This window comes from Anastrepha obliqua, chromosome 1 (genome assembly GCF_027943255.1).
Source record: "Anastrepha obliqua isolate idAnaObli1 chromosome 1, idAnaObli1_1.0, whole genome shotgun sequence".
Classification (NCBI taxonomy): domain Eukaryota; kingdom Metazoa; phylum Arthropoda; class Insecta; order Diptera; family Tephritidae; genus Anastrepha; species Anastrepha obliqua.
Window position 1 is genome coordinate 182,228,507 of NC_072892.1, and position 26,223 is coordinate 182,254,729.

The 26,223-nt window shown below is 34.8% G+C and overlaps 1 protein-coding gene across 1 annotated transcript; it reads right to left on the minus strand.

Moving 5' to 3' along the window:
- Positions 1–1,969: 1,969 nt before the first annotated feature.
- LOC129235571 (two pore potassium channel protein sup-9) lies at positions 1,970–23,778 on the minus strand. Its single transcript, XM_054869475.1, has 6 exons — positions 23,492–23,778; positions 15,989–16,271; positions 14,283–14,473; positions 9,528–9,715; positions 2,379–2,539; positions 1,970–2,215 (listed from the first exon to the last, which is right to left on the minus strand). Exons 1-6 carry the CDS (start codon positions 23,616–23,618, stop codon positions 2,014–2,016), a joined length of 1,152 nt encoding a protein of 383 aa, XP_054725450.1. The 5' UTR covers positions 23,619–23,778; the 3' UTR covers positions 1,970–2,013.
- Positions 23,779–26,223: the final 2,445 nt, after the last annotated feature.

Here is a 26,223-nt window from a genome sequence, read left to right on the forward strand (position 1 = left end):
ATATTAAATAGAAATCGGCCAATGAACCACAGCCGCCAGTCACCGTTACTGCAGTTTCCGAAATACAAATCGAAAGCATTGAAGGTATCTTTGGAGTATTACACTTGTACTTCGTTGTTATTAACTAAGTTGACAATCGTAACATATATGTACATGGATAGACGAAAGCAAGGAAAGTATGAAGAAAGCTGTGCCACAACAATACAATTGCTAATGAAATGTTCTTCATCTGACATCGATGCTTCCATTTCAAATTGTTCTGAACAAAATAAAATCATGTGATGCCTAAGCTCATTATTTTGTATTTTATTCGGTTTATTTTTGTTTTTATTTAATACGAGGTAGCTCAACTGAAAAAATTTTTACATTTTGTCATTTTTTATAAATGAAAATAAATCGCTTCTGTGTAATACTAAAAAGCAATGAAGTGCGAGGGGTTGCTAAAATAACGTGTTTTTTTTCATTTTGATTGTTTGAATGTGAAAGTGATCTGTCTTGTTTACATTCTGATTGAAATTCGTGGGGAAAGTAATCAACTGTTTTTGTGGAAAGTAATCATTTTTTTTTTTTTGTACGACTGCTACCGCTTTGTGTGTTTGCGGAATTCGAACGCCGTGGCTTCCTGCGTAGAGAGCGGCAATGTTTGTATTGCGCATTACGTGATCACTTACGAGGTTCGTTTGAAAAGTCAGCGCAAAGTGAGAGAGATGGCACTTGAAAGAACACACCAAGTTTGAGCCAGATCGGTATATTTCTTTGTGTTTATCATCCGTTTGAATCGAGGAAGTCGTGATTTCCCTTTTTCATCACGACAGCACACCAGCTCACGACTCAACAGTTGTGGTCGTTTCACATCCCCCTATTTTCCAAACTTGACCCCCTCGAACTATTATTTGTTCCCCAATTTGAAGAAATGGCTGGCGCAAAAAAGATTTTATTCCATCGAGTAAGTGATTGCAGAAACGAATAGCTATTTTTCAGACTTGGACAAATCCTATTATTCGGAAGGGACCGAGAAACTAAAACAACATTAAAAGAAGTGTATAAACTTTAAAGGAGCGCATGCCCAAAAATTAAAAAAATGTTTAAAATAAATAAATAATTGGCTCATACACTTCTATTAGACGTTTGGCCGAGCTCCTCTTCCTATTTGTGGCGTGACACTTTATATTGTTCCACAAATAAAATGAAAGTTTTAAGGCAACTCCGAACGCCAATGGTTTTTTATGAGAAGCTTTTTCATGGCAGAAACACGCTCGGAAGTTTACCATTGTCTGCCGAAGGGCAAACGCTATTAAAAAATACTTTTTCATTTTGCTGTTTCATGCACGGAGATTCGAACCGACGAACTCCCAAATGGTGGTCACGCACCAAGCGATTCTGCTATGGCACCCCAAACAATTAAGTAGTTATTATTTTTGCACGGACGTTTCAAACGAGCCTCGTATATATGGATCGTGGCTGGTATGGCAAAGCGTACAAACCGATTTTTGGTTTGGACCTAGGAGATAAATAAAAGGGATTTCAATTAAACGAATTAGAGTTAAGCGGACTCCACTGTAACAAGCTCATACTATTTGTATATTACGCGAAGATATTCTATAAATGGATAGGCTTTCGCTAAGCTGTAATACCTATCTACCTAATATAGTAAGTAATAAATTATTTCATATAATTTTTCGAATCTATTTACATACATACATATTTGCAAACAAGAAAAAAATCAAGAGACTACAATATTTTATAATAGTAAATTCTACAATAAATTAAGGTCGCTTCAACGACCATTCATAAATGTGTATGTACACCACACACATACATACATACGCATGTATGCATCTGTGCACACACACATGGACTTAGTATACAATAATACGATTTGAAAAGCTTTATTTACCAGCGAATTATAAATTATTGTATTTAAGCATACCTATATATATGTATATATATATGTATATATAACTACATAAGACTTTTGATACTTAAATAACTTGAATTAATAGCAATTGTATTTTAAATACGAAAAGAGAGTAGTGAGACATTGCGTTTGAGTAATTGTCTGTGCGGTTTCGAAGGCGAGCCTGAGGATGTATCCACGATATCGAGTCCGTCCGTATTCAGGCTGTGTGTGTCGTAACTTAGATCCTGCATCGGTACAACTTCCGGCAATAAATGACGTATGTGCGAAGGCGAACGCCGCGCTTTAAATTGTTGCCTTTCAAATTCAATGTAAATAGAAAGAGAATTAACACAAAATTTGAAAAAGGAAATTCATTATTTTTCGTGCAGTACTTTTCCAATAGATTCTACTCGCACAAGCAAGTGTTAAAAAATGAATAAAAGCTCACATATTAGCAACTGGAACCTTGTGAACTCACTTTTTATGACGATTTGCACTAAAACGTGCACAGCTACATGAACACATGGATGTAGTTGATCCACTACTATTTGACTGAACCTCATGACCCTCGTATCCACTTAAGATGGATCCATTGGCTGTAATGACGTCGCCCTCCAATTTAACGGCAACTTGTAGAGCCTGCAAAATTTACCCAAAAGTGAAACTATTAGTAAAGTAAATTTTTAAATGTACAGCTATATAATATGTAGGTATGTTTGGCATTGCAGGAAAATAAAAGTAGTAAACAAGTTTTTGTTTGCTAAAATGTAAAGCGTGTTTTTTTTAGCCAGGGAATACAAAGGCAAATACAATCACTCACACATCAATCACATTATTATTTGGAGAAAAGCTACACAATTGGGACTGCCAGTGGCACACCCCCTGGAAATCCCCTGGGGGGTTCCCCATACAATCATTTCAAAATATCACCATTTTTGGCCTTTACATGAGAAAAGAAACTAAAAAGTTCGACCCAAATTGGGGGACATCAGAATTCGTTTTAGAAGTATGGTTCCTTCGGCAAAGTTTCTTATTTTGATCCCTAGAATATGATTTTCACAGAGCAATGAGCGATTTTTAAATCGAAAAATATCACCATTTTTGGCCTTTACATAAGAAAAGAAACTAAAAAGTTCGACCCAAATTGGGGGACATCAGAATTCGTTTTAGAGGTATGGTTCCTTCGGCAAAGTTTCTTATTTTGATCCCCAGAATATGATTTTCACAGAGCAATGGGCGATTTTTTTGCCTCCCCACAAATCGACCCGACCTAATGTTAACATACCTTTTTTTATACGAAATAAGGAAATTTTTTTATTTTTTACAAGAAATTTTCGTTCTTGCACGAATCTCAAAACAAAAAATGTTTTTCTAAACATATGTCTTTCTAAAATAATGCCTTATTAAATAAGAAGATGAGACAGATTAAATAAAGATACTGATGACTAGACAATTCGCACAAAGGCTTTTTGGTCATAGTAACACACAGGACATAAACGTTATTCCACAAGCAAACTTTGGCAAGAGGTCTGCTTTTGTAATAAAGGATTTTCCAATAAGAGGTGTTATTTATATTCAAAGAAAAATGCTATTTTTTAATATAATATAAATAATCGAATGTTTATTTCATTATAAAGAGGAAGGTATGCCGTTAATAGTGGAAAATAATACCACCACGACCACGCTTACAGGACAACATCCTTTTCATGAAATTTTCCATAACCGAATTGCAAAGTGGCTGGCCTATGTCTTCGATAGCCTCGCGAATTCCCTCTTTGAGGTCTTGAATCGACCCTGGGCTGTTGGCTAGACCTTCTCTTTCTCGAGAACCCAAAGAAAAATGTCACAAGGTGTTAAATCCCAAGATCTCGGTGGCCAATTGTGATCACCTCTTCAAGAGATAACACGGTCCGGAAACTTTTCCCGTAAAAGATCAATGGATTCGTTGCTTGTGCGGCACGTAGCGCCGTCTTGTTGAAAATAAACGTTGTCCAGATCAATAAAAATCAATAAAAACGTTGTCCAGACCATAAAAAATCTTTAATCATCTCTCGATAGCGCAATCCATTCAGCGCATAACACCTATTATTGGAAAACCCATTAGAAGGGTTTAGAACCCGATTACCATGCAAACAACTTACAGAGGGATCAAAACTAGACGAGGAACTAACTCTGGAGGCACAGTCTATATGGGGAACCTCGACCTCCCACAGGATTGCCAAAATAATGCTACGAAGAAAGGAATGCAAAATATTGGTTGGAGTACAGACGGGACATTGTCTCCCTCCATATCACGCAGCTAAAGGGGTACGTTAGAACACCTCCTTTGCCACTGTCCTGCTCTAAGCAGAACTCGTACAACTGCCTGGGATCGGTATGCTTTTCATCTCTGAAGGATATTGCTGACAAAAGTTTAAACTATTTATTAAAACTCGCCAAGACATGTATCACGAACTATGATATGTTTAACACGACTCCAACAACACTGGTAACCCTACGGACCCTTGTGGTATATGTGAGATCTATTCAGATCAGCCAGATATACCTTACCTAACCTACGTAAAGATACATACATACTTATGTACATCTGTTCCTTCAAAAGCGGTGCAATAAGTTCGAGTACATTTTAGCACTACCAAGTCAATCCAGTCGGATAAGTATTGTACAAAGGTGTCGCATCATCCAATTTTGTTTTCGAATCATTTTTTTACTCCATAAAAAAATTATTTTGAGTGATGGAAATCTTTATTTGACCTTTATGCGCTCCATTGTTTTTTTTATTTTGTTTGTTTATATACTACAGCTGTCTAGTTCAGCAGACAGATGGGCTGGACATATCTGACTTAGGATCTGACATATGGCATCTACTGATGATATCATTTTTGGTCCAGTCCGTGCACGCTTGTAATCAAGTAACGATGAATAGTGGAAAAATTGATTTTTTCACTAATTTCAATTTCAATTTTTAATAAATACGAGTGCTTAGGTAATATGGTAATATGGAAGTAATAATGACTTTTTTTGCACGTTCTGTTGGGAAAATATTTAGAGTTTTTTCATATTACACGATTTTTTAAAGTTGTGAAACATATCCCCAAATTTGCTATATGTCGCGTGTATACTTTTACACGATTTTTTTTTTTTTTTTGTTTTTGCACGTTTTTTTAAAAAGCTTATCTACTAAAAAAAGGTAGGTGTATGTACTTATTGAAGAAGATCGTGAGTACGATAGGTCAAACAGTGTTGGAAACAAATCAATGTTTTTTTCTTGTCCGTTGTCGCGCCCCTTTTTTGTCTGAAAGTTCGTACTGAAATTTTTCGAGGCATACTTTTCTGCAACATTTTAATCCTCCAATATTAAAAAAAAGAGTCAAATTTACCAACGATGGTAATAAATATTGAGTTAAAATATTTCAAAAAATATGCTCATTAAATTTTGTATGTAAAATGTTTTGTTAATTTTCATCATTGCCTTCTTTTATTTAGCAACCTGTGATCGATGTGTGAACAACAAATTTCAGAAAAATAATTTTGCTTTATATGGAAAAAAAATTACTATTAAATTTTGTTTAGACGTTTCTTTGTACTCCCCGCTTGAAGATCATAAAATATGTAGTTGTATTTTACAAATAACCAAGTAATAGTGGTGAGTGCGAGCTTTTGCTAGTGTTTTTGAAGTTAAAATAGTTAGTTCTAGAACAGATATATATAGTAGATTTTTCAGTTTTTCACTTTAAAGTTGAGGTAAGTGATTTTGAGTCTCTGGTTTAAGTATTTTTAAGTATTTTCAAATATTGTCTTTATATGTTTTTGATACGTTTAAACAAAATTTTAATTGGAATACTGCAATCACCTCTTTTGTCCAAATATTGGACTTGGTCATAAACTATTGTATTGTTGGTTGCCCAATATTTTTGTAAAGAAAATCAAAAGAAAACAAATTTATTTTACCATTTATTATCATTTTAATTGGAATTTAAAAAAGTTCGGAACTTTAGGCGAGATTTTCACAGTGAAATACAAAATTTTAGTTTCAAAGGCAAAGTGTGCAAATTCGAACTATTATTTCATAAAAAATATTATATTTCTTAAAAGAGTTATTAAATAAGACTAGATCGAAACTTGTTTAAGCAATGACATGCGAGTAAGTGCCCAATTTTAATTGGTATATTGATTCGGCGCAGGAGAGGAATTTTGTTACTCAAAAAAGTGTTGGAAGTATTTCAATTCTTGAATTGTTACTTGGAAGAGCGCTTTTTGGGGATAATAAAAATTAAGTTAGTCAATTTTAAATAAAAAGCATAAATCGTTAATTACAATATTGTGAGATATTAAATACATATTAATTTTCAAAGGTTTTCGAAAAATGTAATAGGACTATAAATAAGTTCGTGCGGTTTTTTTGAAATTTGAAACTTTATTGACGTAAAATGGTTACAAATTTAATATTCAAAGTATTGTCCATCGCTTACTACTACTTTTTCCCATCTTTCTGGCAATTCACGGATTCCCTTTGTGAAAAATTCGGTCGGTTTTGCCGCAATCCACGAATCGATCCATTTTTTGACTTCATCGTAATTACGGAAGTGCTGGTCAGCCAGGCCATGTTGCATCGATCGGAAGAGATAGTAATCGGATGGCGCAAGGTCTGGACTATACGGCGGGTGGGGTAGGACATCCCATTTGAGCGTTTCTAAGTATGTTTTGACCACTTGTGCAACATGTGGCCGAGCATTGTCATGTTGCAAAATAACTTTGTCGTGTCTATCGGCGTATTGCGGCCGTTTTTCTCGCAGTGCTCGGCTCAAACGCATCAATTGTCGTCGGTAGACATCCCCCGTAATCGTTTCATTCGGTTTCAGTAGCTCATAATACACAACACCCAGCTGGTCCCACCAGATACACAGCATAACCTTCAGGCCATGAATATTCTGCGCCGACGTCGATGTTGAAGCATGGCCAGGGTATCCATACGTTGCCCGACGTTTTGGATTGTCGTAATGGACCCACTTTTCATCGCCAGTCACAATTCGATGCAAAAAACCCTTTCTTTTGTGCCGTTGAAGCAGTTGTTCGCATGCCATAAAACGGCGTTCAACGTCTCTTGGCTTCAATTCATACGGCACCCAATGGCCTACCTTTCGGATCATTCCCATGGCTTTTAAACGTTTGGAAATGGTTGATTGATCAACTCCCAAAGTTTTTGCAACCTCTTCTTGCGTTTGAGCCGGATCTTGATCGAGCAATTCCTCCAATTCGGTATCCATGAACTTTGGCGGCGCACCCTCGCGTTCTTCGTCTTCCAAGCCAAAATCACCACTTTTAAAGCGTGCAAACCACTTCTGGCACGTTCGCTCAGCTAGAGCATGCTCACCATAAACTTCCACCAAGATACGATGACTTTCGGCTGCTTTTTTCTTCATATTAAAATAATGAAGAAGAATTCCCCGCAAAAACACATTATTTGGCACGAAATTCGACATTTTCAAGTGTGGTAAAAATATTGTTGTTTACGCTTCAAATAAAAAACTTATACTGACGTTTGTGCCTTACGACAGTAGCTCTCCAATGAATATTTGGAAATGTGGATCGATGGAATAATAAAGTTACGCCATCTGTTGTAAAACCGCACGAACTTATTCATAGTCCATTATAAAAATAAAATAAGTAGCAAACTCAGTTGTATTCTACAAATTATTATTATAATGTAAAACCAATGTAAAAAGTTAAGATCTAGCGTACGTAAATATATAAATGTCTATGTACTTATAAGCTCGTAAATCGTGCATTGCATTTCCGGTTTTCAGGCAACAGTTTCCAGCTACTCATAGACTCTTACGAACCAGTGACTGTTGTCTGATTGCCGGGGCAGATATTTTTTGGTTAAATTTTTTTTTATATTTTGTATTTTTAATTAAATTCTTTTTTATATTTTTAGTTAACAAAATTTTTAAGGGCTACCAAATATTTTTTGTATGAAAAGTGTTTTCTTGCAAATACAAGGCATACGCTGCTTTGCCGTTAAGACAATTTTTTTTTTACCTAAGTGTAGGGGAAAATGGGGAGTTGTGAGACATTGTTACCTTTCGGCATTATTCATTTGTTTACATTCGATTTTAAGTGTCAACAAGTGTTCTCACTTTTCAGCTAGCATTGGTCATATTTACACGCATTCGACGCGTCTCTCCAGTTACTGTGTTTTGGAATTTCTCTGTAAGTTTTTTTCATCATTTATTTTGCGATACTTTCGATCAGTTGTTGAAGCAAATTGCAAATGTTAATATATACAAATTATTAATGTCCTATTAGCTTTGAATTTACACATCCACTTGGGCATGAACGTTCGATGTGTTTATGACTACGCGGCCATTTATAAAAAAACGATTTGGGGAGTTGTGAGACACCGTTTTTTTCGACGTTTTAACGCATCTTTCATAAGTACCTCGCAATATTCATGCATTGTTTGTATATATATCATGAAATTTTTGGTTAAATTTGAGTTTTTATTGTTTTTCCGCTTTTTCGTAGATTTCTCATTTATCATGCCGCGTCATAGGTATGTGAGTGAGTCAAGTAAAACAACGATCGATGCAAATATATTGCGAATCATCAGATTGATGGCATTGCATTTTTTATACAATTTTGTATAACAATTGTCTTTTATTTTTTTATTTTTCATCTTAATAAAGAACTAACAACTAAAATAAGTCATTTTTATTGACTTGACTTTGTATTTTGTATTATATTTTATATTATTATATAGAATTTTAATTTTAAGGAAAATTGTAGTTTTGTTAAATAGGCCATACCAATAGCTTCCAGTATTCATTGACTAAAGATTCCATCGTTGACATATGCAGAATATTAAGATTTTGAGTAATACGGGTCCAAAAACAAAACCCGTCTCACAACTCCCCATTCTCCCTTAATAATTTTAAAATTATAGCCTAGGTAAGAGCTGTGACTGCTATGGCCTTAAGCTTAAAAGATAAATTACTGTCCCACTCGAGAGCAAACGACATACAATTGACTAAGCAAAGAGCTTGTATTTTCGAGATTTGATCCCCATGCAATGAATGTTTTTATATAAGTTAATTTTTATGCTGCGAAAGAAATTCATTGCGATATCTATTGACTGTATCTCATTAGATGAGATTCCCTTTTACTTGTGGTCATATAGTAAATTGAAAACTTTGAAACCATTTTACTCGAATTATTTTAGTTATGCCGTTCTTCAAGCTAACGAGTGGTATGCTCTTACTCAACCTGATCAAAGAGCGACTGCGATTTGGCAGCTGCGAGTCACACTAATTCGAAAAAGTTGAGTGCAATGATATCAACTCTTCCGAATAAGATAAAATTGTTGAATAAATGAAACTAAGCGATATTTTGACAAATTTTGTTAAAGTGGCATAATTTTACTTTAATGCAACTACTTATAGACAACAATAAAAGGCATACCTATGCATTATACAATAAAACTTACGTAAAAGGACACAAAGGCATGACAAGACAATTAAAGCATTAAATTAATAATAAATACGAGAATAAATTATAATGAAAGCATTTAAACCAGCTTCATTCAGCTTAAATAGTATTTTACACACAAGAATTTAGAATGCAATACCTGCATGGCTTGAGCTTCGTCCCTTCGCTCGTCCTCCGTATTCATTGTAACAAACCGCAACACTAGCAAATTCAGCGAGGCGGCAACAATTGCTAAACCGAACAATATGAATATCAGTGCGAACATTACGTATTGCGGTTTGTTATTGAGTGCATTATCCTTTTGTAAAGCAACCATATCTCCAAAACCTACGAAATTAAATACGAAATTTAATATTAAGTTTCAAAAACGGTCAAAGCTGTTCATATGAATTTGCCTTGACTTGCGTAATTATGTATGTACTTATGTACTTATCTACAGTTTGTGAAAGATCTATTAATCTAGCGAAATTCAGACATATTGCTGAAGAAAATATATTTTTTTCTGGGTTTCTTGCAATATTTAATTTTATTTGATTAATATAAGTACATACTTCATAAGCCAATAGTGGAAAATACAGTTATTTCGTTTAAAAATAGCACAGCTGTCAAGAAATTCTTTTTTACATTTGCACTTTAAGTTATATGTTTTAAGCTATGAAATATGGATCAGTTCTTTATGTGACTACCGGGCCTTTATAACACCTTCTTCTCATAAAATGAATACATTTTTGAGCATTATAATCCTCGGGTATCTTGTCTCATTTCTCGAAAATAGTGTTTTTGAGCTCTGCTTGACCTTTTGAGTGTTTTTTTCCAATTTTTTCTTTAAATATGCCGACAAATTTTCTATTGGATTAATATCCGGACTTTGGACTTTGTCGTGCATCTATCTTATCCCTTGCTGGATGTGCATCCAGGCACCATGACTGAAAGTTTACCTAATTTCACTGTCGGTATAATATTTCGCCTTTCCAGTGTTTTTAATATCTGCCTTCACACTTTTTTGGGTCCATCGTTCTAATACCGCATGATTTTAGTCTCATCGCAGAATATCACATCACTCAAATAGCTATCTGGGTGAGCTAGACACGTTCTAGTGGGAGATAAGGTCACTAGCACGATTTCTTGCTGAAATCTGCGAGTTCACGGTTATTTTTCTCAACAAAATACATTCGGCACAGTCAGATAGTCGTATTTTACCTTTCAAGGTTGGGCTTGTAAACCTAAGTCGAAATAATTTTTTTTTTCAGACACGTAATAAATAAGCACATTTAGAAAATACCGCTTTCTATTTTTTTATACTTTCATTAGAAGAAAAGTTATAGCACTGAGAACATTGATTTTTCGAGTGTGCCAATACTTTTTTGATTCACTGTATTAAATAGTTTGTCGGGTGAAATAAAACATTTATGATAACTGTTGCAAACTTTTCCTGTTGTATAATTGTAATAGACCAACTGAATCACCTCAAACAATGTCGTTTTCCAGGTATTTTTGCGTTCTTTATAATTTACGTACGATTTGATATGTTGATCAAGAAATCACTCTTACGATCACTTTATAACTGATTGATGACTAATAGGGCTGTCACAATGGGTCCGTTGCGGCAACGCATTTGCCTGACATGACGTATAAAACGCATCGTAGTGCCACAATGAAAGTATTGAATTATTGCATATAAACAAAAACAGATTTTTTTTTAATGCTTATCGAATAGAATTTATGGTAGTCATAGATGGTGTGGTCACACAATAACTTCGAGATCGGGACGCACATTCATTTTTTAGGGCTATTTGGTTAAACCTACACTTTTGTCTACTCTTTCAAGCTTTATTGAAAAGATAATAGTGCATTTCAATTGGCTCAAATAATATAGGTATATTCCATTTATTTTCTGCATTTGATTTGATATATATAATACAAAAAAAAGAGGTTGTCTGTAAAGTCGGTTTACTGACGATAGTTTAACGTGACAACGTCTTAAGAAAATACTGATGTAATGGTTGCAATTTTCAAAACAAAATTTTAATTTTCATTGTTTGATAGATATTTGGTATGGATATAGAGAAGGAGGTAAATGGAATCGCAATGGAATTGGTCAAGTTACATTTACACAAACGTGAAAAATTACGAAACATTTATCAAATTCATGAAAGATATGTTCAATTTCGATTGTGCATCAGACGTTAATAAGTCAACAACACTAAGAGGCACCATGATCGATTTGACTTTTTCAAGAAACATTACACTCGAAACACTCCCTTTCATATTTCCTACTTTACCTCTCATCGTCCTATTCTCAAAAGAGAAATGGTTCATTACCATGCACACAGGAAGAAGGCATATGCAAATACAAATATGTGAATTTATATGCACATGCGCATATACATACATATATATGCTCACTCAAGTAGGACAGAGCCAGATGTCGAACGTTGCCGAATGCGGGGGCCGATTGTGCTCTTTGTCGTTCGTTCCGCGTTCTCGCTTGCAGTTCAAGCAATGTACATTAGCTTACATATGCTTGCGTACAGAATAGATTCGTACATTTGATATGTCCATATAACTCAAGAATGATAGAAACAAGATTGCGCCCATCAGAGAGGGCGTGACGTCACGTTTGCCGAGTTGTGCAGTGTTGCCAACCATTTGCTCTTCGCAATAAATTGAGTGTTTTTTTTTAATTCAAAGCTACCGAAACTGTAAGTTAATAAAAAACTGTATAATTAAACAAAAGAAGGTTAAAAAAGGTCACTCTGAGAAGATTTTAGTGCTAATGAAAATTTATTGATGTTATAAAATTTGATATTTTGAAAGTGAAAATTTAATTTTTGTTCCTTTTAAGATTATGCAATAATATTAAATCTTCTTCTCTCAACTTTTCTTAAGATGGAAAACCTTTTCACACATTTTAAAAAGCGTTTAAATTTACTGAATGCGAATTAAAACTATAGAGACGTAATCGTTTCTTCCGGTCATCAATCCTTAGTGGGAAATAGGGCATTAAGAGGTGTATTCTTAGTAAAAAAAACAAAAAAAATACCAGAAAATACTAAAGAAACCATAATGACATTTTTACAAAAAGAGTACCTTATCTAGTTACATAACCTCAAATATAACAAAAAAATCGTTCCCTAAACAAAATAGTTTCCTTTAACATAAAAACTCATAAATTAAATTGTACATAACCATAACACATTTATTTAAAAAAGCGTACACTTTAAAGACAATTTGTCATGCATACAAAGTTCTTTAACTGATTCAATAAAAATTTGTTGGGTTATTTTCTTTGAATGGGCATTTTAGTGCGTTTTTATATCCAACACTGCAGTAGCGAGAGAGAAATTTGACTGCCGAAAGCAGAAGAACACCAACAACACCTGCAATCGCGGACAATGCCACCAGATGTTAAGAAAAAGTAAAGCTAAATAAAATTGGGTGAATTATTTAAATAATTATTAAAAAATGTATATTTTACAAAATTATAAACATTACATTTTAATTAGAACAGCTAGAAAAATGTCATGAAGAAAGAACTAAAACTCCGAGACTAAATAACAAAAAAAAATGCTAAATCAAGTTACGAAAATGGTAATCTGGCCATACTGGAGCTAAAATCACGTAACTAGTTGTCAAATTCGCTGAGAGCAAAGTAACGGGACCACGATAGGCGCCATCTCATTATTCTCTCCATCGTGCATATGACTTGTATGCATCTTTACATATAGATTTGTTCTTTTTGTTTGCAAATTGCGCGAAATTTTATATATGCATGTTTATATGTATTGGCATAAAACATTTGTGTATTACATATATATATAATTGGCGCGAACATATGTACATATGTATATTAGTCTATGAAAATTGCACCAAAGTATATGTATGTATGCATGTTTATATACATATATTAGTATACAACATATCTTATAAGGTATGTGGTAAATATTACCAAACATTTTTTCCTTCATATGTAATACTAAATTAATAATAAAAACGTTAAAACAACAGGTATTATTAACAACTAGTCACTAATTATAAATTCGGTAAGGATGATGATGATACACTTGGTTTTATTTTAAATTCTTCAAGTAAATCAAATTAATAATAATCAATAAGAAGGCATATGCAAATACAAATATGTGAATTTATATATGTACATATGCGCATATACATACATATACATATATGCTCACTCAAGTGGGTGTGCAGATGTCGAACGTTGCCGAATGCGGGGGCCGATTGTACTCTTTGTCGTTCGTTCCGCGCTTTCGCTTGCAGTTCAAGCAAGGTAACGACCATGAGCAAGGTAACGACGATTGAGCAAGATAACGACCATTGAGCAAGATAACGACACGTTTTCATTGGATACAAATTTGAGCGATACAAAATTATTCTTCTTTAAAAAGTTCTCATTTTCGGCATGACGTACGGTACGTATGTGGCGCTTTCAACTCAAGCACACATAATATATTTTGCTGTCAGTCAAATTCGTTGCCTCAACGGATGCAACGGACCCATTGTGACGAGTGTGTAATATCTCAATGAGAAAATGGTATAACGGTAAATTGTCTTATCAAACGAAGCCGAAAATAGATATGTATGTAAAAATATTATACTTTCTTGACCGCTGAGAGAAACATTTGTTTTTTTTATTTTATGTTATTTTTTATTTTTTGTTTGGTTTTGCTTACTTTGGTGATTTAAAAAAGTTTACCTTTACGAAATTGAGATAATGAAATAATCTTAAAAGGCTGTCTAAATTCAATAAAAAGCGATTGTTTTAATTTGAGACGTGCAAATTACGTGAATACTTTAGTATGCATTGTCTTGACAAACTGTATGTATTTAAAATAAATATAAAAAAATAAATGTGTTCACTTTTTATCTTACTCACCTATTGTAGTTAAAGTAATAAAACAGTAATATACTGAATCGAAATAGCTCCAACCTTCGTAGCGTGAAAAGGCTGCAGCACCACCAGCTATCGTTAGAGAGCTCAGCGTTGTCACAACGCATATTAAATCTACTTCAGAAGCTGCAGTTCGTTTACAACGTAGTGACTTCTTCACTGCTTGTATAACATAGCTGTGGTGGATCAAGACGAAAAAGTGCATGCGCAGATGGTCGATGGCGAATGAATAACCGAAGAAAATAAATTCAAATAATTTCACAATTAATTCTTTGCGCATTTTAGACTAATATTGTATAATAATAATGTAATAAAATTATTAAATAGGTATATATGTACGTATATGCAAAATTAATAGAAAATGACGCATAATAGACACGAGGCTTGTACAAAAAAAGGTGACCTTTTATTTTTCTCGAAAAATATTTATTTATTCGTCAATATATATTTTCTCAACGCTGTTCTGATATGCGCTACATGGCAAGTCCTTGCGAGCATGCGCATCTCAAGGATGCGCGTTTTCCCTCCATAATCGTGCCAATCACAGTCCGTTCTGTCTTTTCGCAGTTTTGAGAACAGGAAAAAATCGTAGAAGACCAAAATCTGGTAAATACATGGCTTAGGCATAGTTTCAGTGTTGTCTTTAATTAAAAAACAAAATCACAAACAAGAAATGGCGTGTAAGCTGGTGCAATTTGTCGATAGCAAAGAGTCGTCAAAAACACCGAAACTCACCTAAGGGTACATTTATGTTGGAGCTGTGACAACTGGCCGCGAAGATTTTCGTACTACTTTAGTTTAAAGGTGCAACAGACGACTAGGCGAAGAATACTCGATCCACTATTTTATCTTCGTTAGTGTTTGCTCACAGCTGTACTCCACATATGTACATTTGTGTACGAGAACCCACGTATGTCTGTTAAAAATAATTTAAAAATAAAACAATGCTGATAATGTCAACACATCGCTCGTGAGCTGAAAGAATGCCAAAACTAAAAAGATCGATAACTCGAAAAAAATTCTATGTGCCCCCCTAAAAATCTAATGAGATTGATTTTGTTTACAGCAAACAAGAACTGGTGGTCATTTATGCTTGGTTGGTTGGTTTAAGTGGTGATTCACCAAGAATCCAGTTAGCGCTTCCGCACCATTTTGTTGCCGCATCCTCGCTACCAACAAGTTACACGTGTTATTCCTACACGACTATATCAGGTCTGTGCGATTGAGAATTGAGTAGGAGGAGATTGCAATCTTGATTACACTCAGTTGCGTGAATACCGATTCAGCAAGAATGTTACCCATGGCAGATCCTCCTTTTGCCAGTTCGTCTGCTTTTCGTTTACTTCAATGTACCGATGCACCGATGCACCGGGACCCAGATTAAGGTAACGTTATGGTTTTCACTCAAAGTGGTATGGCCACTCCTGCTTTGTTCCACCAGTTTAGAGGTTCACAACTGTTCTGCACACTTATCAAAAAAATTATTGTAATTATTTTGCCATATGAAACTCTTACAGCAAATGAGCACTATGAAGGCTGCGTGTACCATCATAGCAAAAAACACCAAAATCGAAAATCCAACACCGAATACACGTGGCCCGCAAAACTTGAAGTCACTTTTTTTTAACAAACCCCATATACAATATATACTTATATTTAGAGACATAGAAAGTAATAAATATTCAATTAACCTGCTCAGTCTATTCACTCTTTCTCCAATACTTTGGAACATCACAAGACCCAGTGGTATTCCCACAATCGCATAGCACATTGTGAAGAGTTTGCCACCGATTGTGCTTGGCGTTGAGTGGCCGTAACCGATGGTGGTCAACACTGTTGTGGCATAATAAAACGCACCAGTAAACTTCCATTGTTGGCCAGCCTTATGTGGTTCTGATTTGAGCACAACAGTCTCCATCACTTTGAAATCCTCTTGGGTAATATTGTATTTTCGTATTATCATATCTTCGACAGCTGTAAAAATACAAATGAAATTCAATTAAATTTCAAAAGGATTACTATTTTAATTAGTTTTTAATAATTCCCCTTTTAAGTGGTTTTTTGTTTTTTTTTTTTACTTATTTTCTTATATTAATGTACAGAATGTTGCTTTTGTAGTATAGAAATAATATAATTTATAGACTAATAAAAATGTGCGCCGCCGTAGCCGAATGGGTTGGTGCGTGACTACCATTCGGAATTCAGGAGAGCGTAGGTTCGAATCTAGGTGAAATACCCAAAATGAAGAAAACGTTTTTTCTAATAGCGATCGCCCCTCGGCAGGCAATGTCAAACCTCCGAGTATATTTCTGCCATGAAAAATTTAGACACACACCACAAATAGGAGGAGGAGCTAAGCCAAACACCCAAAAGGGTGTACGCGCCAAATAAATGGCAAGGAACACGTGATTTTTAAGTTTTAATGACAATATAATCAGTGATGGGGAAAAATAATTTATGGCGACATAAGTTCAAAATATTGGATCAACAAATCAGTCAGTTTATGAACGAACAATTAAAAGGCGAGCAGTTGAAATAGGGTTGTTCAGTAGGTGGCCGGATAAGAAGCCATTCATTTCAACAAAAAATAGAAAGGCCAGACTAGACTCTGCGAAAGCTCATCGTCGGAGGAAGACTGTTTTATTCTTGGATGAACCGAAGTACAACATAAAAGATTCCGTTGATCTAAGGCATGTGAGAAGACCGAAAGGGCATAGACTCAACCCTAAGTGTTGCAATGCAACTACCAAATACGGTGGTGGTAACATAATGGTATGGGGTTGTTATTCTCTACAAGGCATCGGACCAATTCATCGAATTATACGAATAATGGGCCGATGCATGTACACCGACATTTTACAAAACGTATCGCTGCCATCTGCTGAAGAGGAGATGCTATTGAGATGGAGCTGCCAACAGGGCAACGATCCTCACCACACGTCTAACAAATGTAAAACTTTGTTGCGACGTAATGGCATAGACGTTTTAAAGTTAGTATAAAAATTAATAGGGAAAACTGTAGGACCAGACCAAGGACGAACTCTTTGAAGCAGTAAAAGGAGTATGGAAGGCTTATTGCAAGATGTTACTGATAACTTAATAAAATGTCTAAATGATGCGCTGCTGTTATCCAAAATAACGGATTTTCTACAAAATATTAGCATATAAACGTATTGGTTTACACCATAAAGGGGTGCCTTAGTTTTGTCCATTGAATTATTGACGGCAATGAACTATTTTAGTTAAACTTTTGAAATAAAAAAAAAAGGTTGTCTGTAAAGTCGGTTTACTGACGATAGTTTAACGTGACAACGTCATAAGAAAATATTGATGGAATGGTTGCAATTTTCAAAACAAAATTTTAATTTTATTTGTTTGATAGATATTTTGTATGGATATATATATTTCTCAACAGAGAAATGGTTCATTACCATGCACACAGCAAGAAGGCGTATGCAAATACAAATATGTGAATTTATATGCACATGCGCATATACATACATATATATGCTCACTCAAGTAGGACAGAGCCAGATGTCGAACGTTGCCGAACGCGGGGGCCGATTGTGCTCTTTGTCGTTCGTTCCGCGCTCTCGCTTGCAGTTCAAGCACATTAGCTTACATTTGCTTGCGTACGGAATAGATTCGTATATTTGATATGTCCATATGACTTGTATGCATTTTTACATATAGATTTGTTCTTTTTGAAAATTGCGCGAAATTGTATATGTATATGCATGTTTATATACATATATTAGTACACAACATATCTTATAAGGTATATGGTAAATATTACCATACATTTTTTCCTTCATATATAATAAAAAAATTAATAATAATAACATTAAGACAAGAGGTGTTATTAACAAACTTGGTTTTATTTTAAATTCTTCAAGTAAATCAAATTAATAATAATCAATAAGAAGGCATATGCAAATACAAATACGTGAATTTATATATGTACATATGCGCATATACATACATATATACGCTCACTCAAGTAGGAGAGAGCAAGATGTCGAACGTTGCCGTTCGTTTGCTTTGTTTGCTTTGTCGTTCGTTCCGCGCTTTCGCTTGCAGTTCATTCAAGGTAACGACAATGAGCAAGGTAACGGCAAATGAACAAGGTAACGACAAATGAGCAAGGTAACGACACATTTTTTCGTGCGTGCAGCCGGCTAAATCGAATTATAAGACGTTATCACGTCAAAATGGTCACAAGTATGCTATTTTATTAAAAAGGAATGTATAAGCAAAAATAAAACGCATAACATTTTTATCTCTGATCTCATTGTTTTGAAAAAAGCCATTAATTGCCGAAAATTCACTAGGGGAGTGCTACAGTTTTGCCCAATACTGTATATTGTATATGCGCCGAAGACAGTTTATGTCGCAGCAAACACGACAAGTTATCCGATCAAAACGACTTCTAAACAAAATTAAACAATCTGAAGCGCCTGAGATGTTATGGGTTTCTTCTGATGGAAAAAATGTTGACCAAGAACATCATAACATCAACCGCAGAAATCACAAGAATGACAAATTGCTATGTTCCATTCCTGTTGTCATGCACTCGAAGTTTCCAGTCGCTGTTATATTTTAGGTGTTATGGGCGAGAAAGGACATGTTTTCGGGCGTAATTGAGCGTAAAACCAATAAGAACCCAAAAAATTCGCGAAGTTTCAATAACTCTCAAGTAGTGCTCAAATACCGTACGCACCCTGTATCTGAACTTAAGGAAATATATGTATGTTATTCATTATTTAAAACCTTCAGAGTAATTGCTTGCTTGATATGTATTAAAATTAGGTTGAAGTCCAGTTTAAATAGGCAACCCATATACATAAATACATAGTTAGAATAGAACTATACAGTTTAAATCCACAAAACTACTTTGAACTTTTGAAGAGCTACATAACTGATCGAAAATTTTATATAAGATATGAAGACGAATATTCCGATATTCTACCAATGACAGCTGGAGTACCGCAAGGCTGTGTATTAGGTCCTCTCTTATATCTAATATACACCGCAGATGTGCCAACTCCGACAACAGATAATACAATGATAGCAACGTTCGCGGATGATACTGTATTAATGGCATCAAACAATGACGAAAAACTGGCGACCTTTACACTTCAAAAATTAATAAACAATGCAGTAAATTGGTTTGGCGAATGGGGTATAGAAGTTAATAAAGACAAAACTATACAAGTTATATATACAAACAAAAAGACATCAAAATATAATCTAACCTTAAAAAACAACAAAATAAAAATCTGCCCAGCAGCAAAATATCTCGGAATAACTATCGACGAAAAACTAACATGGAAGCAGCATATCATTAACAAAAGAAATCAAATCAAGAATAAGTACCGGCAATTAAGTTGGCTAATAGGACGAGCATCAAAACTATCACTGTATAATAAGGTGACTATATACAAAACAATTATGACTCCTATCTGGAAATACGGAATAGAAATATGGGGAACGGCTAAAAACACAAATATTCAGCTCATACAGCGAACACAATCCAAAATATTACGAAATATAACAAATGCTGGTTGGTTTATTCCCAATGAAGCCATACATCGTGAATTAAATGTAGATACTATCCAAGAAACAATCACAAAATGTAGCACTAAGCATATACAGCGACTGTCAGTCCACCAAAACGAAGAAATGCGGAAAATAGCACCGGCAGAAAATACCAAACGAAGATTAAAGCGACTCACACCGACTGATCTAACTATAAGATTTACAGTGTAATCACAAAAAACAATAATAATAATAACAGATTCTTCTTACATTGGTAAAAGAACTTAATAGACCCTAATTGTACAAAAATTACATATTGTTAATATATAACAGACTGTAATAAATAAAGGGAGATATAAAAAAAAAAAAAAAAAAATCCTGTCATTTTGTATATATAATTGTTAAGAGAGGTATTTTGAATAAAAATAGGGAAACCTGAAACTAAAGCAAATAAATATTTACATGCTTTATTTAAAACAGAATCATACACAGTATGATGTTTTCAAACCTTTTTTGGAAAAATTTGCGAAACACTGCATTTGTGAGGTCGCTAGAGAGTTAGATCCCCAGTTCCCCTTAAGATATGCAACATTTTTTATTCGTTTTATTGACCTTTAGGTTGCGAATGCACAGAGCTGATATTCAAGGCGGTGGCACTTTAACAGAACAGTTACTTTATTTTTTCGCGATTTTGACAAGTCTGAGGTCAAAACAAACACAAGGAGGAGAAATTAGATGCTTGTAAAAATTCAGTGAATAGCTTGCTAATATTGTGATTTGTGAGATTAAAACCAAACAATATAATGCAAACGAATTGCCGCGTCTTAAAGCCTCGAAATGCAGTTTTTTGCGTTTATATGCGGAAAACGCCGTGACCAGAAAGTATGTGTATGTGCGTTGTTTCCATTACTTTCGCCTATTCTTCTTCTTCCCCTTTCTTTTGTTTGTTTATTCTTGCACTCTTACGTCACAGCGAGTTCGGAAGGCGCAATCTCTTTCTCTGTCATTCTTGACTGATACCTGTGTTGGTAATTGCATTTTTTGTGCATTGGAAAAGGATTCACTGTTCAGAATTAGCATATTAGTAATAAATATCCTTGCAAAAACATATTTATCTTAAAATATTAACTGTTAATAAAAAGGCGTATTTGAGTAGATTTGTAGCTCTAAAAAATTGGAATTTTATTTAACTCTGCATTGCCAATGATATTTCGTATACGTTAGTTATATGTTTTAGTTCGTAGTCGACACGACTAACATTGAGCACACAGTGCTAAAAAGCTTAGTTGACTCATTTAACTCTAGATCTTTGTTTCTTTTTTTTGGTGAAGATTTCGATATCCTGTCTCAAATCATTACGGCATTTTTGGTGTAGGAATGACTTCCGAATGATGCGATGGTATTTGATTAGCTTAAGGAAAGTGGGGATGTGGAGGATAGCAGGAATGGTCCTGAACATCTGGGTGAGCTTCTTCACATTGTTATTTATTTGCATGCATTTTTTGAGCCCTTTGGAACCCAATTCTTCAACTTCTTTATGACACTCAATATTCCGGAAATAATGGTTCTGCAATTATTTGGTTTCAAAGTGCCTGTGATATTCGCTATATACTTAAATATTCACACGCGTGTTTTACTTGTTTTGAAATGCAAATGCATTTATCGCCATTTTAAACTAGAATAACAATTCATTGGAATTGACAACACTGCTGTGTTGCCGGATGCCTGCAAATGAAAATAAAAATACTAAAAAAAATGATATATTTCAGTTCAGTGTTGATGATGGTGATGATACGACACGCATACATATAATGTTTTTATTTAAAACGGTTATTTCTTTGGAGCGCAGACGAAGGCCGTCTACGCGGAAACTTGATCCACGCAAAAATGCTACAAATTTAAAAATTCCCTTCTCGTCAACGGCCCTGTAAAATTCTACCTGCATACGGCCTTTATGAGATGTCTGGCAACATAACCTTTCGCTAAATTTTTAACAACAAACTACTTAAAAACTAAAAGCCTCCGAAAGGACAGTCAAAGCGTGTGGCATTATATGGAATATATCTCATCAAACTACTCACTTTTTGCAGCTCAGCTGTCACTTTTCTTTAAGAAATACACCCGTTTTTATTTCTTTACAATACCTGCATTACCATATTCATATTTTTCTTAAAAATAATTGGAAAATAGAGCTACATATTTGTCTTTATGAGACGGATAGTGCCTTAAGTAAATTTGAAAGAAGCTAATTGTTTATACCCAAATTCTGCGTTAATAAACCAAACTTAATTTAACTAATACGAGTACTTTTATTAAAAAAAGTGCGTGTACACATAACAGAAGTGAAACTTTCAATGCAGACAAAGAAAGAGGGAGAGACCCGAAAGGGAATGAGAGGGAGAGAGAGAGGAAGAATGTATATCTAAATAAATTCACAACATTTGCAGAGAATACAAATAGACAAATTTTACAAAAAACGGAAAAGAGTCGACCGGTGTAGGTAAACGCCGGACACAAACCGTGGCAACAACGCGCAGTACTCCGAGCGTTTATCACCCGCACAAACGCGGCGATTCCAGGATCGCAGCAACGGCACAAATTACCGCAAGGCAATACCAATAAATCCGACGCCGGAATGGATAGCGCTTTATAGTACGCACAAGCACTAGCCAGGAAACGGAAATAAGCGCCAAAAAGTAGGCACCAAAAAAATTGGGACCAAAAAACGCTCCAAACAGTAGGCACCAAGGAAATTTAACGCCAAAAAGTAGGCACCAAAAATATATTTCCTACTAGTTTGCACCAACAACCAAGAGCCAAAAAGTAGGCAGTGTTATTTCTCACTAGAAATTAGCAACCAGAAGGAAAAACTCAGGAAAAATAGCCTAAAGTGTATCTAAGATATATATAAGGTATAGCTCTCTCTCTCCTTTTCCTCTACGTTATATCTTTTTTCTCTCTCGCGGAACGAAAATGCCCAAAACGTTGCATGGCCTTGAAATTTTACTCTAAATTCTCGCTCGTCCATCGACGAATAAGAAGTTTCACTTCAAAAACAGCGAATAACATATGAAAAGATTCTTTCCGAATCCTGGTCCGAATTTCTCATATAATATAAAATACGTAAGCATAACACCCCTCGAAAGCACAAAGTATTAATGTTCGTATAAACTTGATACACAAAAAAAACTTCTAATCTCCAAACGTGATTCCCATCTCTGCTGCAAGCCAATTATTACTCACTTCACTGTGCGTAATTGTCATCAATATTTATTGTCAATTGACGTCAACTCTGCTTCAAAGCAAACATTAAGCTACTATTGCACAACGTATGCATATTAATGTACACAAACATACTGCACACATATACTACATATATATATTTGTATATGTATGTAGTACGCCAATTTAAATGTGTGACGCTATATCCGTAACCCTATCATGCATGAGAGCACCTAAGCACAAGCACAAGTGTCTATACAAGTGTAAACGTTTTCTTATACTTTATTTAATGCGCTTACGAAAGTGGGCCACTTGTGTTGCCCTTTTTACCGATATACTCGTATGCATGTACATATGCATTTATATGTGTATGCATGCCAAGAGTTAGGCGCCTTTACATAAACATATTCATGTCTATGAGTGTAAGTACTCACCTTGCAGTGCTTCCCAGCGCCGCTTTTCCGTTTCCGATTCGAGTGAGTCAAATACTGCAGCACCAACTAGTAAATATGTAAATGTGCACACGATCAAAGATATCGTGCGGACATTTTGTTTCTTCATTCTTCATTTAGGCGGAGTTTTGTTTTTAATTTCTTTATCATTGCGATTGTAATGAATTCTTATAGCTTATAATGGAATACTGAAAATGCATTGCGAATCGACGTCAAGGCGCTCAAAGCCAACAGGATTCAACGGCCTTAGTAAATATCGGTTTGTAAGTATAGGTAAGTGTCCACCTTAGTCCATACTGAATGGGTTTTTATCATTTTATATAATTCATACGAAGCTGTTTGCAACAGTCTGATTCTCGAGCGGTGAATCCGGGTTAATTATCGGCACAGATATTGTTCGACACATCGACATTGAACTTTTTACACAAAGTGTTGTACGAGTGTGCATATTTTAGGTATTTTGAGTGATATCCGTTTCAATTATAGTAACGCGATGATTATTTTGCATTTATTTGTTTCTTAAAATGTTTCAAATGAGCACAGCTACTCCGAATGGCACTATTTATTTTTTTCAATTTTTCTAATATAAATTTTTGCTTTCACTTTGCTGTTTTTTAATCCAACAAATATACCGAAATGACCAAATAAATCTCACTGTAGCCATGCCCATCCGTCAATCTGTCCATCCGCACGTTTGCCTTAGCATCTCACTTGTAAACCTTTATTTATTAATTTTATTTTTTTATTAATTTTTCTTTCTAAAACAAAAGAAAGTATTTTCTTATTTTGGTGTTGGGTTGAATTATTCGAGAAAATTTTGAATGAATGAAGTAACGAATAAAGCAGTTGTAGGTTTGATATCTCATACCATTTTTGTTTAATCTAAATTTCTTTTCCTATTATTCTTATCTGGTACCCTTGTAAATGTTATGCTTCTGCTGAAAGTCGACGGATACGTACGAATATACTTCCAGAAAACTTTTTTACGGACCAATCTTGTGGGCTGCGCTTATAATTGAAAAAGAGTTCTTATAAATAGAAGTCATAATCATTGGCAATGCATCAACATGAAGAAGACAAGGAGTCGATTCAACACTTCTTATGGCTGTATCTAGGGATTCAGACGAAGACATTTGGAATCAAGCTTTTCCACTAAAGATAAAAGCGTTCAATTTTATATGGCGGCCATTTTGATTTTACTCATTATTCTGGCACTCAGAGGTAACATTTACAATGGCAATTCGGAGCAACCTAATGTAGCAGAACATTGACATGGTTCGGCTTAGAAGTAATATCGATTTTAATGAAATACTTTCGGACAGCCAATAGATTCTCAAAGTTTTGAATAGCTTAACATTCAAGTCAACAGAAAGTCCGAATAGAGTGTACCAATGCGGTACACGGTACACAACAAACTGATCATCATAATCAGGTCTCACTGATTTAGGTACCAGGACATGAGGGACACGAAGGAAACGAGAAGGCAGACTTGTATGCCAAAAAAGGCGCAGAAGGCCATTTATTCGACCAACCCCATTTTTCGGCTTTAACAAAAATAATATAAAACAGGAAACCAAAAAATGGTTGCAAACAAAAATCAGGGAACACTGGAACGGCACAAGCGGCCTTAATCACTATAAAAAGTTTTTGAACTCCAATGCCAAAGAGCGAAATCTGCTCTAAACCTAGATAAAAAGGGCCTCAAATTACCCTGTGGAGCACTTACAGGTCACTTTGCCTGTAATGAACTCTTTAACACAAGATCATGCAGGTTCTGCTGTAATGAAGAGGAGTCTATGGCACACTTAATCACCAACTGTGAAGCATTAGGCCATTTTTTTATTTCCATTTGATTGGTGTAAATTTTTAATTAATACATTATTATTTTGAAAAAAAAAAAACTTCTTGAAGTCGGCGCTGGCATTTACGTTCTGGACACACCGATGCAAACCCGCAAGCGAATTGTTGCTCATAAGCACACCCTTTTGAAAATGAAATGTTTTTTCTAAAAATTAAACTTTCCTTGCAATTTCATAGAGATGGTGAAAACAAGGCGAATTCATTAAAGGTGGTGCCACCAGCGCAACAACAACATTTTGTATATTAGAATGTCACGTCAAAGTAGAAAACAAAGAAGTAATTTATTTGTGAAGGTAAAATATTTAGAAAAAAATCATCTTATTTGTCGTGTTGAAATTATTTTAAAATGTTCATAAAAACTTTTGAAATTAAATTCATCACTAAATTTCAAATTACAAATTTGAATGTGAGTAATATTTTTCCCCAACATATATGGGAATGCTGCTGAAGTGACAGTCCGTGGCCGGATATAAATCCGGGTCGTTCCGGTGACGTAGTACCGACTGTCGTGGAATACGTTTCGTAATTCCCTTTTGTGCTGACATCCGAATGTACACGCGAAAGAAAAAAATCAAATTAGCTGGCCTACTGCTACGACGTTTAATAGATTTGGGTGGAAGTCAAGCGTTTTCATTTAATAGAAAATATCGTGCTCCGCATTAAACATGAATGTATAAAAATTAAAAAATTGTGAAATCAAGGTTTAATGTTTATTACTCACAAAAAATTAGAAGGTTTGGTTTCTGATATAAAGTGAAAGTCCTAATATAGTGTATAAAAAGTTATTTTTAAATTCTTCGTACCCATGGTCTTCTTGCTTTTTGGAACATCCAAAGGGAAATTTGCACATGAAC

Excerpts from the sequence above, each read along its gene's own strand:
- LOC129235571 (XM_054869475.1), bottom strand. The coding sequence starts at position 23,618 with ATGAAGAAACAAAATGTCCGCACGATATCTTTGATCGTGTGCACATTT. Across the intron at positions 16,272-23,491 it reads GCGCTGGGAAGCACTGCAAG|CTGTCGAAGATATGATAATA; the intron begins GTGAGTACTTAC and ends GTATTTTTACAG. Across the intron at positions 9,716-14,282 it reads TATTACTTTAACTACAATAG|GTTTTGGAGATATGGTTGCT; the intron begins GTGAGTAAGATA and ends TTAATTTCGTAG.